The 17,548-nt window shown below is 41.4% G+C and overlaps 2 protein-coding genes across 8 annotated transcripts in view; one reads left to right on the top strand and one right to left on the bottom strand.

Moving 5' to 3' along the window:
* The window catches only part of FHOD3 (formin homology 2 domain containing 3), a 389,282-nt gene extending 387,718 nt beyond the window's left edge, over nt 1-1,564 (bottom strand). For all 7 annotated transcript variants that reach the window (XM_032689383.1, XM_032689376.1, XM_032689370.1 and 4 more), the window contains exon 1: nt 1,052-1,564. In XM_032689383.1, coding sequence (XP_032545274.1) covers nt 1,052-1,216 — 165 coding nt within the window. In that variant the 5' untranslated portion in view covers nt 1,217-1,564. The remainder of the gene's footprint in view (nt 1-1,051) is intronic.
* Nucleotides 1,215-8,916, top strand: LOC116784139 (translation initiation factor IF-2-like). Its single transcript, XM_032682431.1, has 3 exons — nt 1,215-1,828; nt 8,353-8,441; nt 8,725-8,916. The coding sequence occupies exons 1-3, from the start codon at nt 1,215-1,217 to the stop codon at nt 8,844-8,846; spliced, it is 825 nt and encodes a 274-aa protein (XP_032538322.1). The 3' UTR covers nt 8,847-8,916.
* Nucleotides 8,917-17,548: the final 8,632 nt, after the last annotated feature.

The following is a 17,548-nucleotide window of genomic DNA, read 5'->3' on the forward strand; positions in this document are numbered from 1 at the left end:
ATAGCCTTAAATCTAAGAGGACACACACCCCTTTGTCATCTTCCCGCATGTTCCCATGAGCATAAAACAAGAAGTGATGTTAAGAGAGTATTTTCCTCCCACTTCATCACAATGCAAATAAAAGTTTTACAACTTTTACTTTGTAGAAAAAAAAAGAAGTGGGCATTTTTCCTTTTTTCTTCGGTGCACTCTGCATACCTAATGTGCAGATACAAGATAATAATGAAACAACATTATTATTATGCCAATCAATGGCAGTGCTTTGAAGACTAAAAATTCAAGGATCATGCCCGGGTGCCTGACTTCAAGGGCTGACCTGCAGATGCCAGCATATGTACTAGAAGAAGCATGCAGAAGAGATAGGTAAGATTTGACAAGGGCCATGCTGCAGTTCTTCGCAAGAGGGACTAACAGTACCGATTGTTTCAAGGGCAGCAGACACGCTGCTATTTTTACCAAAGCCTTGGCTGGACCTGCCTAGCTCATTAAACCTCACCACGGCAAAGTCCTGGTCCTGCCGGGCGCGACCCTGCTCCGCGCAGCCCGGCTGTACTGAACCATCTTATTCCTCAGTATCCCCAGACACTCCGGCAACGCTAGCGAAGGACAGTACTTGATACCCATCTGGGGCTTCGGTTTGATGAGGTTTTTCTTCTCCTGAGGAATGTCTGCAGCAGCTACAGCCACAACTGCAGCAGAGGTGGTAGCTGCCCTTGAGGGCGTTTGGGAGCACAGGAAAGCAGCGGAGGGAGCCCCGGGCCTCCCCCCAGGACTTAAGGAAATACTGATACTGCCGGAGCGAGGGATAGCGCCGGCAGGGACACACAGGGAGCCGGCGGGGGCACACAGGGTCCAGTGGGGCAGCCCCGCCGCCGGGCGCTCTCCCCGCATAGAGCCCGGGCTGCCGCCCCGCAGGGCCGGGGGCCGCCCGCCGGCCTCTGTTCCCCGCCGCCGGGCTCATGCGGGGAGGCCGCTGCCCTTCGCCCGGTGCCCCCGCCACACACACACACACACACACACACACACACACGTCCCTGCCCTCCCACGGTACCTTCTGCGGGGCGCGGAGCAGGCGGTGCACCCCGGCCAGCTGGGTGGCGAGCGGGATGTCCTCTCGGAAAGTGTAGAGCGGCGGCCGGGTGGGCTCGGGGAAGTTGGTGCTGTTGAAGGGGTCGGTGTCATCCAGCAGCTGCACCCGGCACACCAGCGTGGCCATGGCGCATCCATGCACCGCCGCGGCCGGGCGCGGGCGGGCAGCGGCACCCCCAAGTCACCGGCACCGAGGTGCTGCCTGCGCGCCCGCCGCCGCCTGCGAGCGGCACTCCCCTCCCCGGCGCGGGCTGGCCGGCAGCCGGCAGCCTTCCCCCGGCTCCCCGAGCGAACGCCGGCCGCCTCACAGCCGCCGCGCCTCGGGGAGGCGGCCCATGGCCCCTTCCCCGCCGGGATCCACTAGTGCAGGAGCGCTTCAGGCCGAGAAAGCAGGAGGCGGCGCCGGAGCCGCGGGGCGCGGGCAGAGCAGCAGCAGCAGCTCCCCCATTCCCGGCCGCTGCGCGCCGAGCGAGCAGCGGGAATGCCGCGGCCGGCACGGGCAGCCCAGAGCAACGCCGGGCAACGGGGCGGCCGCCAGCGCCCCCGCGCGGCCAACGGCGGAGCCGCCCCCGACCCGAGGAGACCTCCCCGCCGGGCGGGAAGGAGGGAGAGTCCACCCGGGATATCCCCCGCCTCCGCCGGGAACAGATAGAGAGGCTGCGAGAGACAAAGGGGGAGCGGGGCCGCCAGACTTTCCAGCCGCATCAGAGGAGCGGGAGCGACTCATCCTTGACTCCCGGCAAGAATGCGCGTACACTGAGCTCAGTCTTCCTGTCACAAATATCCCAAATGTCCCAAATCTTTAGTGTAATATTTACCCCTTTCTAAAGGGAAGCCTTAAATAATACCCGCTTTAGAAAGAAAAAAAAAAGTTTGAGATTAGCTCACTTAGTTAGAGCCTGTTTCTAATAACATCAAGGTTGTGGGTTCAATCTCAAATCTTCGTTCGCGAAGATGATGATGATGTGGGTTCAGTCCTGTTCAGGCCAATCACTTAATGGTTATACTCAGTGGTCCTTGTGGGTCCCTTCCAACTACAAATACTCTGTGAGTCTGTGATTCTGTAACCTGAAACCAGGGTATTCGATATAAGATTGTTGGATGTGTTTATCTGTATTTGTACACAACCCTCTCTGCCATTAGGGTTGTATGTACTTGGGGTTCGTTTGGTTTCCCAGGGCATAGGGCCTGGGCAGACTCCCCACCCCGGACAGGAGACACGCCAGGTGCTGCCTGGCTTTACATGTGGGCTCTCCTCTTTCCTTAGGCCTTCTCCTTCCTTCCTCCTCCCAGGGGAAGGTGGGGACAAAGTGCCAAGCACCTGGGTAGGCACAGAGCAGAGCTTTGAGCTCTTCAAGGTGCATCTATACATGTTACCCAGACTGCAGCCTCATTGGTGGGAACTGAGGATACACACACTCTGGTCTTCACTCTTGGGGGTGTGGACCTCAGGAGAAGGACCATGAAATAAGTTATGGGTGAAATACAGAGAACAAAGGGGCTCCCTGTCCTGGGGGAATGGCTGCATTTGCATAGGCTGAGCATCTACCCAAGAGGACGCACCACACAGTACTTTACAGACATGGCTCATAACAACCTATCCTTTCTTCCTTCATGGAGAGGGCTGTGAGGCAAGACCTGTAGCATGGTGAGAACTGCAGGATTTATCACAGAAATGTCTTAGGCAAGAAAGCATGACATCTAGATCATAGCATTTGCATGAAGTAACAATTTCCTCCCAGAATGATTACTGGTTTGGGAGTATTTGTCAGCACTGACACAAAAGGGGATTTCTGTCCACATGTGGTCTGTCCTTCTGTTTCTGTTCTTCTTGGGACTAACTTGTCATGGTTCGGTTTTGCAAGCAGTTATGCATATTTTCGGAAAAGAGAAGTTATATGTGGTGGAGTCCTGGTTTTGATTTTTAAAATTCCTATTTTACAAAATTCCTATTTTACAAAGAAATATATTTTTGCCTTTCCTTTAGTGCCAACAATTTCGTTTCTAGAGAAAACAGTATTGCTTATTTATGTTGTGTATTTATGTCTGCTTATTTATGTTGTGTATTTTTGTCACAACGTGAAGTTAAAATTAAAAAGGATATTTTGGGTTTATAAATTATGATTTACTGAATTATCATTTAAATTCCATTTTTGTAAAAAAAATTACATTTGCTGCTAATTAATGATTAATATGAGGTGGCATTTTCTGCTAATCAATGGTTAATATGAGGTGGCATTTTCTGCTAACCAATTATTGACATGAAGTGGTATAAGATTGTTATTCTTGCTATTCATTGGATTAATCCTGACTTTTGCTAAATTAATATATGGCACTTGTCTCATTGCAGAGGCATGAATACTTGGAGGGCAGTTTTAAATAAATTATGGAAGCCAGGATTTTATATGGGACAGCATCACATTATCTTTCCTCCAATAATGAAAAATGAAAACGAAGGATCAGCCAATGGAGATCAGATAACCTAAGGCTTAACATCTAGCCACAGACTCTAAATCCCATAAGGAACCTTGTATGTTATGCTCTTCAACTGGATTTCCAAATACAAGGTGACTGATGGAGACACATTTTACGACCAGGAAGGAAGGAAAATAAAGCAATACAAGCATGAAAGGATTCCGAGTTAGCCAGAGCTTTGAGGTGCATCCTTTTCCTATACTTTCCTATACTTCCCATATATATATATACACACATACGCACACACACTTTCTTATAACTTTTCTTAATTGTAAACATCCCCAAAGCACTATAAACCAATGAATTTCAGAATCTGGATTTTACTTGAATTTGAATTCAATTAATACAGGTAGAAAGAAAAAACAGATCTGCTGAATAAAGCAGAATAACATTACAAAGTCTGTGAGTGTGCATGTAGAGGGAGAGACACATGCCTAAATTCACCATTTGAATGGTTTCCCACTCTTCTACATACTCTTCAGAGGCCTTCTGAATCTGCAGTCTCTTTCCATCAGCCTGAGCCAGGGCAGTGTATAGCCTCCTCTTCCAGTCACCAGTTTATGCTTCCGCTGCAAAGCCATACCTTGTCCTTTGAAAAGTCCTTCCCTCACGCTCTATCTGCTTTGCAGACTGAAGGACAGTGCTCTCCCCTCTCTCTGCTCTCCTCTGTCATCTCTCTTCTCTCCTGTCTCCTCTCTCCTCTCACAAGGTTTTGCTTATTCAGAGCAGCAGCTCAATGAAGGTGAGCAGGCAACTTCGCTTCTCACTGTTCCACTACAACCTTTCAAAAGAGCATGAGATGGCTTTTAAATTACTTTAGCACACAGTCAACTTCAAATGAACAGCCAGACACTGCCTGTCAGGAGTACACAGCATGAAGCACCAGGGGCATTGCATCTGGAAGGACGGAGGCACGACAAGAACAGCAGATGTGGTCACCTCACCCCATTTCTCATTATGGAAGGTAAGGCCTTCTCAGAGAGTGAGAGCATTTTCCTCAGTCATGCTGAATGAAAACAGCATTCAGGAGAAATGAAGAATCCTCAGCACAGTCCAGGCTGTGTTCCTTCTGCCTTCAGTGGTATCATGGACTAGTGAGTCCCATTCCTGGAGGTGACAAGTGAGATGGGCTGTGTTGCTTGCTGACCTTGGAGTCCCTGAGTCTATCTCACATGCCCTTTCCATGTATCAAGTAAAGTCCAGTTTCAAGCTCCCAAGTTCCTTTCATAAAATCATAAGGGGAAAATGTGTGCACACATTTTTCAGAAATGAAACATAACTTAGGAGGTTTCATTTAGGGCTGATTTATTCATCTTAACTCATCCCGTTATTGGCATTTCTTAGAAATACATTGTTGAATGAGTTAAGATGGTGTGTCAAGTTTAAATTTGAATTTCATTATTGTTGAAACCTCAATGTTAAAATAACATGGGGTTTTTTGTCTTTAATTTCCTCTTTTTTATTAAAAATAAAAAATATATATTTGAGGGAAAGTTATTGAAAGCATATTTTTTAACCCAAGGACCACCCAGACACAACGTAAATGTGCATTTAAGCAGTTTTAAAAAATGATACTAGGTATCAGAGCAATTGGCATAGCTCCATAGGAGTATTATTTTTTCTGGTGTATCATCACGTCAACACAGATCTAGACACATGATTGTGAGATTACAGTATATGAAGTGGCCAGTCCTTTGGCTTTATCTCTCCCTGTCAGACAAATTGAATTGCTTTCCAAATTTCATTTTTTGAACTTGAAGCCAATTTTAGTTATGGGAGAACAAAAGCGATTTTAACTTCCATGATTTATTCACTTAACCTTAATAAAGCTGAAAAATAGCAGTCTATTTGGTAATGGTAATCAAAATGGGCTTGTGAACCACTGGAATTAAAGTACGGTAATGAAAGTGCTGACAGATCCTTTACTGTAGTGATGGGAACAGTATTTCTGCCTTATCCACACTGTAATCTGTAGATACTGCTTTGTTCTCTTAGTGAAGTGTGGAGAGCGATTTATTATCATTGTTAGCATGGACAGGCAAATAACCTAACACACTTCTCAAAATAATGGTGTGTAAGTGAAATCCAGTCTGTCACAAGACCAAAAATAATACTGTAGATTTTGGCCTCGTTCATCCAAGGATCTCAGAGTGCTCAGCTACCATTAAATGTTGCCTGTTTATTCCTGCCCTTCAGATGGGGAAACTGAGAGGCTGACAGATCAAGGATACAATTCTTATATGATTTTTTTTTAATAGAAGTGTTTTTTTACTGATTGCAATAGAACCTGAACTGGGTGTCATATGACTGGGTAACAGAAGACATCCACAGAAAAGCCCACCTTAACAAAAACTTCTTTTTTGTAGCTAAGGACTTACAATGGTCCCAAAGACTGTCAGTGTCATCATCAAGGTTGAATTACATAATCACGCATTCCAATTCTGTTGAGTTGTACTGAAAATTATTCGTCTGTGGTTGCTGGCTAATACTTTATATGAAGTAATACTATATGCTATTAACACTGGCTAATACTGCAGTTTGATGGTGAAGATGAGCTCAAGGTTGACGATTCCAAAATCACTCAACGTTCAAAGATGCTGCACAGATCTGTAAAAACCAAGCCCTGGTTTGGTATGATCCATGGATCATACCACCCTAGGAAATAATGTTTGATGTTCTGACAGTGATCCTATAGATCACCTACTTCTCTGCAAGGTCTTCACCTGAGGTAGATAGGTGTTAAAGATATAACTCCTGTTGAAAGGGCTGAAAAGTGAGATTTCTATGATGTGCATGCTGCTCAATGCCATTTAATACAGTCTTGGTTACACAAATACACTTGTGGTCTCTTACAAGACTCCTGTCTCTTTCAGCACATAGGCAAGGGGACTTCACAGGTATTTTACTTCACCTTCACCGTTTAATGCTCAAGGCCTCCTGCCATATCCACTGCACGCTACTTAAACCCTGTTCTGATGACAGAACTAATTTCCTCAAAAGATTTGCTCCAGTGCTCAGTACTATATCAGATGACTGCTTTGCAACTGTCTATTAATTTATAATCACAACGGTCCTCTGCAGGGAAGAGGTCATTTTGCCCCCGTTGGTTGGAATGTTACCAGACAAAATGGAGATGAAGTCAAAAGTGACCACCGCTGTTGGCTGTCTAATTCTGCCAATCTGCCTACAACCAGATTCCAAAACATCTAAGAACACTATGAGTTAGAAGTGCTGCTGAGAGTGACCTTAGCTTAGGCTGGTTGGGTGTTCTACAGCTAACACCAGATTGCACAGAAGAGGAGGAAATGCATGCAATGAGACTCTGAAAAAGTCACTGGGAGTGACTTTAACTTTGCGCTGGAATTTTACTATGGCAGCATTTATGGGGCTTAACCATTAGATGCTCTCACCTAAATCGTCAACCCATTGGATTCATTCACTTTAAGTACCTCAACAAGTGAGGGGGAGAGCTTGCAGAAACCAACCCTGTCTGCTACTCAGCTCTGATTCTTTCTCAGAAAGAAAAGACATATACAATATGAAGTTGTGAATTAAAATTTATTCTGAAAATATTTTATTCTGCATCTGTGTAAACGTTTATATACATATGCAGAGCCACCTTTTCAGATTCTAAAGAGAATGCTCCCTACTGTTTACTCTACACATCAAACCTCCAGCCAAGGACCATCCATGCTTTATCAAATTCCGGTTAACTGTAACTGCTCAAGGTCTCAAGCCCATGGACATCAGTGAGACCACAAACAGGTCTAAGGTATATAAGGACATAGGTGTAAGAAAATGAGAACAAGCAAGAATCACTTAGAAGCTATTTCTGCTTGTGGGATCTTTTACCATTTGTAATGTTACAGAGCTGTAACTACACATGATTTTTGAAATGGTGACTGATTCTCCAGAGCTGGCCATTAAATCAGACAAAAACTCAGTCTTTGAATAAAAGTTCTCCTTTTATCAGTGAGGTATGTCTTTTATAGATTTTCTGTCCATTTTTCATTATCCTCCTCTAAAAAAATATAAAGGTGTGGGGATACTGCAGGTGATTTTAATATTGCTCCTTTCCTTGAAGCACCTGCTTAGGACCATGGGGAGGAGGTTACACAGCTTGAAGAGTATGGGAAGGCAGAGAGTGAGGGTCCCAGGAGAGACCTCAGAACCTGCAGATCATGCTCAGATGGAGAGGTTGCTGAACTGCACCACAAAAACACTGGAAAGAAAACCTGCTAGGGAGCAGAGGGGAGGCTGTAGAGTTTGCTGGAACTTAAAAAAGTTAATGAATTGACTGCAAATAGAACTTGAAGTGAGCTCTGACTTTACTCTTTTAGATCATTGCAAGAGGAGTTGGCTACAAGCATTTTCTATTTCTGTTATAGATTCCTTACTTTGAATATACTGGAAATATACTAGCCTATATCTGAACACAGTCTGACTTTTGACTTGAAAAGCCATTTGATCCGCTTTTGGAAGTTTGTTTGAGGGTAGAGAGAGCTTGCCTCTCTTCATTTCTCTCCTCATTCTCTGATGCTGTACACTAATGGAGAACAGGAGAGTGGTAACAGGGGTTTCCTGGATGATGTCTTCAGAGAGGACACGAGGCAAAGGCGATTTTCAGAAGCAAGGTGAACCATGTTAGACCAATTGTCTGTCCCAGTACAGCAAATTCCGCTAAGGACCCCCCCAAAAATTTCAGTATTTTCCTGCCTGGCAGTCTCTGAAAGCGTAATGCAAACTGATTTTTTGGTTCAGCAATAGAAATTGATAATTTCTTTTCAGTGGAATAAAGAATGAAGCACAGTCCTTCTTCTCCATTATAAAAGCATGTGAGCTGAAAAAAGACCCACAAGCAGCACTGAGAACGGTTGGTAAGTTGCTTCTCATTCTTTGATATATGAATTTTGATATAAACTGACATTGGTTTTATCAAATATAATGGTATCTTGCTAGTATGAGGTCTTAGCATAAAACTCAGCTAATGAGTCTTTCTTGAAAAATGGGAAGATACTCCCATCCATAGATTACATTACTTATCAAGCAAATTATATTTTCAGATGTAATTTATGGCACTGCTCTTACTTTAATTTTGTTTTCTAAACATGAAAGCTTGTGTTTCACACACGTTTGTACAGAAAGTCTCTATCATCACAGGACTAAGAAGAAGGGATAAAGAAGCCTGCTTACAGACATGCTGTAGCTCTAATGACCTTTTCTGCATTTTCAGCTCAATAGAAACAAATGCCAGACTGGACACAAGCCATACAGACATTTAACAGACAGTGGCCGGCAATGCGGTGGCCATTTGCTGGCACATGACAATAAATGAGAACATCTGAAAAAGTACCAAGACCCAGTTTATTTTTAAAGCAGTTTCTAAGATAAATAAATAGCCTCTTCTTGAGGAAAACAGAACATCTCGGTTTGGAATCTGAACATATGAAATTTGCTTTAATTTTTTTGTTACTGACAGCATTAACAAACTGATTAATTATCACATCACTTTATATCTTATAAAGTAGTGCTGAGTGTTGCCTCGGTGACTTGTTTAAACTAAACTTTGGAGGAGAAAAAGTAGTTCATAATTTTTCATTTTAGGTATCCACTTTGCATTGTGGATGCTTATTTGATGCAAATTGATCTAGAAACTAGGAAGGTTAAAATAAAGAGGTTTCAAGGGGAAAAATATTTATGGAAAAAGGCCACAAATGCTTGAAAGTGTGCTTCACAGTTTATCAATCCTTTTGTCAACAAAATGAGCTTCTACAGCTTTAAAACTTGTCTTCATAGTCAGACTTTTGCACCTTAGGTTAGATAGCTGCTAATTAAGATATTACTTAAAATGTATTTTCCCCAGTCAGTGTATACATATCCGACAAGTGTATTCTAAGATTGAGCCAAGAATAAATATTTGTGGTTTGATGAAAACACAGGGGAGTGTTCATATCAACTTTTATAAACAATTGAAGTGACTGTAGATAATCCAACATTATTTATTTTGATGTAAAAAGTCCTATGCTGATATAAACATCCTCAATGCAAAATTACTTGTTACTGCTTTTGTAAATGCAAGATCATAAACAAATTTCTGGAGATAGGTAAATATGGAGAATATTAAGCTTAGTGACCAATATCACCTACCTCAGGGTGAAGAGTAAGAGACTTCATCACAAGAAATTGCAAGATAATTTGTACATACCTTTTTAATGATAAACACGATTTAGCAGATGATTTTGTATATTCCACAAAAGTTTTAGTTTGAAATATTCCTCTTTAATGTAGTTTTCTGAGTTCGTATAGTCTTATCAGCATAAAAAATTCCTCCATTTTTGAATACAGGCATATATTTTACCTCACCACAGTCTCACAGTATTAAGTTCCAGAGGCTAAATATGGATTTTTTTAAAGCCTTCCTCTTCATCATTTTGGAATTCCCCTATTTTCAGTTTTCTTGAAAGCTTGCGTTATTATACAACTGCATGTATACTAATACTTGTTCTTTTACACCATTCATTATTTTAAACAGTTTTATCACCTTCATTTTTATTCACTTTCTAAAATAAACACACCTAATATTTTTTTCCTCTCTTCAAATGGAAGTTTTACATTCCTGTGCTATTTTTCAGTCTATCTCTGAGCATGCTGTATGTTTGGCTTGTATTTTGGGGCGTGGAAAGTTGAAAACTGGACAGAGAGTTGTAAGAGTAAAAAGAAACTGTCTTCATAAAGCCATTGTAATGTTTTCTGTATTAGTTTTTATCCCATTCTTCATGCATCCAAATATTTTTATTTATTAAATTTTTGGCTTTCCAGCCCCTAGTGTACACGGAGCAGGAGTTTCACCTATCTCTTTAGAATAAAATAATGTTATTTTCCTGGAATGGGCACAGTTACTATAGAACCTAATAAGACATTGTACCAGATGCATACTGCTTCTTCCAATTTATAGCAGAAACACATTGCATATTTTAAGTTTTCTGAATAATTTGTTGTAATCACTGGCCTTACCTCATCTCTCTTGTGTACATCAATGTGCTTGTAAATTTGATCATAAATATTTGCATGCATAGGCAAACAGAACTCCTGCATATCCCATGCTTATGGGAGCAATTAAGTGTCTTTCTCGAGTTGCAGGTGGCCATTTTGAACATTGACTTTTTGAAGACTTGCAAAATAATTCCTTACTAGGACTCTTAGTTAAAATCTCCTGATTGAGGGCTGAATGGCACAAGAATCTTATTGCCTTTGGGCCAGCAAGCTATTTTCTGCTTTGCTAATCTAAATATCTTCTACCTGGGTCATAGCCTGAGGTGGCGACTTGCAACTCAGTAAACGTCCATTTTTCTTTTCTTGAAGAAATAGGAAGGCATCCCTATGTATTCAGGATGGGTAGAAACTTTTTGTACTGGTTAAAGCTTGCAGGCCTAATCCTTGGACCTGCGCCACTTGACACCAGTCAGCTAAGGAGTTTGCCTTTTGATATTACTTTTCAGTTCTGTCCTTTGGACTTCTGCTAAGTGGTACAGAAAAAAACAAACAAACAAACAACAAGCCTACAGGGAGGTTGCTTATCTGTCTCCTTGAATTGTGTTAGATTAAGAGGGAAAGCAGTTGCACTTCTTCAACAGTTTCCTTATAGGCATTGGCAGTGCCAGATAGTCACAACCACTATGCTCTTCTCCAGCAGAAGCTTCAGTCCCCACGTAGGGGAGAATGTGGCACATCATCCTTCTTGGCTTGGGCAGGGACTTGATGTTAGAAAGTTTTTTATATGCTCTGGGCCCAAAACTTGGAACTATTCTATTCATGTGAGATGTCTTTTATCCTGGTGGGCTAATCAGACTCTAAGTAAAATGCAGAAGCAAAGTTTGTAGGATCATAAATATTTGATATTGTAGGATCAGCCAAGTGTTTGTAGGATGCCCAAATTAATCTAACAAGAAAGAGTGATAGCAAAATTTAACTCCTGTGAGCACTTCATATGCACAAAGATCTCACTTTTTGAAAATAACATTGATTTTTAACAGCTTTTTTTAATCAAGAGAAAGGAACTCCCTGAAGGAGCTGTGTGCTTACTTGGTGCTATTCCTAAAACACCTCTGGATACCAGCATATCATGCTTACCAATTGAACCGTGAAGTCAGAAGACACTAAAGCCTATATTTTAATGTGACAAGGTTTCCTCCTTTTCACTTTCTGAAAGCACCCCCAAATCAAACCCATGATGTGTAATTCTGGTGGCCTGGTCCTCACGCCAGAGCTGCCATCTGCCAGCATCTTAGGCAAGGAGCAGAAATGGACACCTGATTTAGGAGGACAGAGGGCAATTTCTTCTCTTGTCACGGAAATAGTAATTGTACACAATATTTTATTATTAATATTGAAAATGTCCTCTGGTTGGAAACTCATTTGCATCAGCGTGCTGCCCTCTGCTTGTTATTTCTTCACTGCAGAAAGGTACTTCTCAATGTTATCTATATGAGAAGCTTTTAGATTTACTTTCTTTAGTTTGTGAGGGTTTTTTCCCCTAGCTGCTGAATAGTGCAAATAACCTGTAGATCTATGCTGAGATAAGGAATAGTGAAGGGAATTTTTGCTCAAGGCCACTGTGCTCAAACAGACCTGGGCAGCTCCTATAAAACCCTGTAATCAAGACTCAGAAGATGACCTTGACCTACCTCTCCCTTCGAGCCCCCAAGTCAGTGAGTGTTAGACTGGATATTGAAAGTTAATGAGGCTACAGCTAGAATAAGTCACGTGTGAGACTGTGGATGAAGCACAGATGGCCGAAGAGGATCACAAACAGCTTTCCTGTTGAATGGAAGGTTAGGGAGCCAGCAGTGAAGTTCAGCCAGGACCTAGGTAAAGGGGGGGACGCAGGAATTAGGCTGATGGGCTAAGTCTATTGGTCAGCATGAAACAGCTCATTTTCAGTACTGCATTAGCTGTAACAACTACCCCAATACTTGCACTCAGTGCCTTATGCTGCTGTGGTTGGGCCATCCCTGGATATACCCAGGTGATGAAGTATGACACTTCCACAATGCACAGATTTAATATGCTTTTATTATGAACGTTGCGCTGGGGGAAAGTATTGGGTCGGCCAAGTGACTGATCATGGAATCTCTGGCGTTCAGCAGCTGGAACTGCAGAATCACTGACAGCCTTTTTTTGCCCTTGGCACTAGGCTTGGTATTTACTTAGTACTGATTTTCTTTGATTAAGAAATTGGCTAAGCTATCACAGACATCCCTCCTGTCTCTCTCTTCTCATCTTAACTTGAACTGGCTATGTAGCAAAAATGAAAGCATCAGTAAAAATCCATGAAGGACTGTAGTGCAAAAAAATTTGGAGGGAACAAAAGTTATAAACTCCTAATAACGCGTAGTTTCTTTTCTCCTCGATTGTGAGACTGGCTTTCATACCTACATGAACCACTGTTTTCTTCTGTGGTTTTCAAGGTAATAGATAGTTAATCTTTTGGGTATTAATAGTCAAAACCATTTTGGAATACTTTCCTAGACATGGTCGTATTGCTTCCAAAAAAGAACAAAACAAACTTGAATATGATTTTGTAGTATTAAAAAGGTAATAGATTTGTCTTTCTTTCTTAGGGCACAATCTCAGCATCATATTTGCAGGACATCTGCAGTCAGATTCCATGACAGCAGAGTTCAGCTAGAAAGAAAAAAATAGGACCTTCCAAAAACCTGCTGAGAGTTACCTTGTTACAAAACACAAATAAAGAACAAAAGCTTAAATATTCATGTAAAAGTGATGCAACATCAAGACTAATAACAGCATGTGGATATAATTTTTCCTCTAAAACTGGCAGTTATGATTCACGGTCTATAAGTTTTTACTCTTGCCCTATCTTCTATTTCTAAATGTAAAGCAAGGTTAAAGGAAGCTGATAACTCTGAAGGGAAAAAGCCAATCTGTCAACTGAATTCAAAAGGCTGACAAAGCAGAGGCATCATATTAAAACAATTAGATCCACAGCACTTAATTATAAAGAATGTCCTTATAGCTGAGCTCGAGAACAGAGTATTGTTGTAGTATCTGTACAGTCATACAGCAAGCAATATATCCTAATGGGCTTTATAGCTAATGAAGAATGACACAGAATGCAAATCTCTTATTAATCTGGATTAAGTAGAGAAAACAAACTTGTTTTAAACCTAGCCTTATAAACAGAAGGTCTAATCCTGAGCCTGCTTATATAGGGGTGTTAAACTAAATACAGTAGAAATGGTGTGTTTGCTCAGTGGTGGAGAACAAAGCAGGAAGCAGCCCTACAGCCTGCCAGCAAGGGGGTTACTCTTTGCAGTGAAATATGAGTCACGGGATCACACACACAATTAATAAGCCAAAATCAACACAGGCGGGGAACATTAGGCTCATTTGTTTAATTATTCACTACAGGCAAAGTCTGTTGTTCATTTGATTTCAGAATCTGGGCAGCACCGTTTTGCGCTGGATGGGACCCCATTCAGATCTGCCTCTAGACCAAACAAGGGAGTTTCTGATCCAAGCAATGGCCACATCTAAGAACTTTGGATAAAGTAGTATTTAGCTTTTGTCTAGGAGTTATGAACTGTCTGCAAGGTATAATGGCTTAAATTGACACATGCCAAAAGATCACTAAACTTTCAACAGCTGTATTATGTATCAAAAGCATTTTTATATATAACACTCACAAGGAAAACAATAACAGACTAAAATCAGCTTCATTCAAACACTCAGGAATTTGGTGAGAATCTTGATTATTGCTCTTTGAAGAACGCTTCTGTGATTAAAATACACCATTTCAGCTGGTGGAAACATTTCATGCAGACGTGTCTGTGTTAACAGCAGATTAAATGGAGCATTTTATCACATTTCATAGGAAGGTTTTTAAAAGATAAAGATTATTGGGTTAGATCATCAGAATTTGTGTGGCTGGAGAGAATTTTATTCTGTAACATTCTTTCAAAAACTTGCATTCAGCCCACTGTGAGCAGAAAGATGCCCACACTTCAAAATCTCTCAGAAAACTGAGCAGTGATCTGTAAGCCGTTCCTACAGGGCAGTAATTGTTTTGCACAAAGGGAAACTAAGGTATCATTTATCTTTTGGCCACGTAATACTGACTGATAAGAAACCAACACTGAATTTACTATTCATTTATTTTCTGAAGGAAAGGTGAAATCAGCTAGCTTTCCTCAGGTATTGACAGTGGGATCTAGCCATCGAGCTGACTCAGTGCTTGTACGAGGAAGAGAGAACTGATGGCGAATATCAGGCATCAGCTTTTCTGCAACAATGAAGAAAATACTGATCACATAGATAAAACTGTTGTTAGCTTAAAATATACGCTAAGAAGAGTTAAAAGGAAAGATTCTTCACTGTGTTCCTGTGAACATATTCAGGCACTTAGTGCATGTCTGGATGTTCAAGAGTCCTGACCTCTCTCAGCTGGTCTATGGATTTCAGTATTTAAGTAGCTGAGCAGGAGCTTGCAGGCTCAGCACTTCTGTGCATCAGGCCACCTGTTGAAGTGCCTAAATATAGTCCTCTGAGCTTAACCTCAGGCTTGACAACCTTGGCTATTACAAACTGCTATTGCACCTCTAGCAGTTATTCAAAAAGCAGTTCAAGGATCCCGTGGGATCCATGGGTCAGGAAATTAGCAGGAAGACATCTCCAGCTCTCTCCATGCAGAGAGAAAGGCAAAGCTGACTGCATTAGCAAATAATATAATGAGATTTGGCAAATAGCTGAAGTGTGAAGAACCCCTGTGTTATCACTTAACACTAAAGCTGATGCCCAGCTGAAGCCTGCCACTAAAGAGCTAATGCAAACTGAATTGTACCCACTTCTTTTAGTGGCTGTATCATGTTTAGCTTACAAGAGGAGAAAAATCTAACTGTAATATATAGCTCAAATATGAAAACTCATAATGTTTCTCCAGTACTGGATGTGTCTCTTTATCTCTCCTTGTAAACACTGATTTGGTTTGGGAGCTGCAAAAGTTACTGGAAAACTGATTTTAGTGATTAAAACAAAACAGGTAGACTCTAAGCTCTGAGGATGCCCAGGGATGCTTGCATGTGACCATTTGTTTTTTAAACAAGATCAGTGCAGCATAAGTAAATAGATCTGTATATGCAGCTGTAGTGTTATTGAGGAGACTCACACCAGTCTAGTTATTCCAGTCCTGTGCAAATGACCACTTGCAATCTTAAAAATACCCTTTTTATATAGCTAGGTCTGCAGAGATGTTACATTTGTGTAAATTTCTGTGTATATTATGTAAACAGCACCATTACTCTCTAAGTGAACACACCCCTTGGATTAGCAATTTTTACAAGATTATCAGGGAGCATCTTGTCAACAGGATTAGTTTACCTCATTTTCAGACTAAGAGAGAAAACAAGAATCTGGATTCTCAGAACAGTTGGTAAGCATAAACAAAAATACCACGGCAGTACAATCACTTCTAAATGGAAAAAATAATACTGTTTTTCTGTCCAGAATGCCAGAGAACCCATTGAGAAACATGTGACAGAATGCTGGGAAAGAACAGACTGTTATAAAAGGAAAAGCCAGTGCAGTTACAGTAATCGATGTGCTGCTCTGCGGGGGATCTTGGTCAGGGACCACCCGTTCTGGAGAACACTTTCAGCTGGTCTTGATAAAGCGAACACTGCCAGCACAAGTACAGAGATCTATTTCCAGTGAGAACTTTGAACCTTTTTTATGGTTAGCTGACCCCATCAACAACCACCTGACAGTCAGTGATGTTCCACCAGTGTCTGCTGGGCGTGCTGGATGCTTTGTATCAAGCAGCCGGGGAAGCACAGCCTCCAGCCGGGAAGCCAAATGTTACCACAGGGAACCAAGTACTAGCTCCCATGCCGTGTGCTCGCACGCAGCTTTGTGTCCTGCGTACATCTCCACCATGTCACTGCCTTGGACAGGGCTGCAGACCAGTCATACAATAGCTCTAGTTTTATACCCTAGAGATCATTATAGCAGGAGAAAGTTACTCCTCAAAAAGTTCTCTGTGAGTACTTTGCACTCGCAGATGGCTGCTGGACTGTTATACAAGTAACTTCTTTGCTACCAACTTTCATATGCAAATATTTTTCAGTGAATCTTACACTTAAATAGGAAAGATGAAGATCTCTCGGAGTCAAGCTGCAGGACCTTTCTTGTCTGATGGATTGCAATATGTGTGGAATAGAGGTTTTGGTCCTATTTTACCTCCAGTTAATTGATTACCAATTAACTTGAGTTAGCTGAATTCAACACTAAGTGCTGGTCTAGACATGCCACAAATGTTTGTTCCAGGAAATTCAGAAGAAAAACCACAAGTATTTGAATCCTGAAAGAAAAAATGTGTGGAATATCCAGACTAGCATTAGCAATTGTGCTATTAGGTCAAGTTAGCATTGCAATTAATTACTGTGGGCTAAAGGGTACTAAAAGTGCTGGCACTGACATTACCTAATAAATTTGGTGTTCCAGATTGCCACTGACAGAAAATTAATTCTTTCATATCACTTGGAGCTGGTCAGTAGATATGTGAGAATTCACATATGTGCGATCTCAGAGTATAAGGTTATAATAAATATGTAAATGCTTTGGGTAAAATAAACTTAGCTACACAAACATTAACAACTTTCTTGTTTATAATTTCTATGTGTTACTTAAAGTACTAACAATGTATTTACATTACATCTTTGCTTTGGTATGTTAATTAACTTAAGCTTAACAGTCATAAACCACCAGGAATGTAATGAAGAAAACTAGTATTTGCTTTACTACCTTTTTCCATACTTTAAAATATTGATGTAAGCTCAGTTTTTACATTCTTATGCTTTTCCCGTCTTTTAAGTCTCCCCCCTTTGTCTTCTTAAATCTTTGTTCTTCATGGGTGGGAGCAAGCAGCTCCACATCTCAACCTGTTTCAATTAAAGTAAAATAAAAACCA

The sequence above is a fragment of the Chiroxiphia lanceolata genome, chromosome 1 (genome assembly GCF_009829145.1).
Source record: "Chiroxiphia lanceolata isolate bChiLan1 chromosome 1, bChiLan1.pri, whole genome shotgun sequence".
Classification (NCBI taxonomy): Eukaryota; Metazoa; Chordata; class Aves; order Passeriformes; family Pipridae; genus Chiroxiphia; species Chiroxiphia lanceolata.

Coding starts and splice junctions, on each gene's coding strand:
- LOC116784139 (XM_032682431.1), top strand. CDS start 1,215: ATGGCGCATCCATGCACCGCCGCGGCCGGGCGCGGGCGGGCAGCGGCA. Junction 1,829..8,352: donor CGACTCATCCTTGACTCCCG/GCAAGAATGCGC, acceptor ATTTCTTTTCAG/TGGAATAAAGAATGAAGCAC. Junction 8,442..8,724: donor AGCAGCACTGAGAACGGTTG/GTAAGTTGCTTC, acceptor CTATCATCACAG/GACTAAGAAGAAGGGATAAA.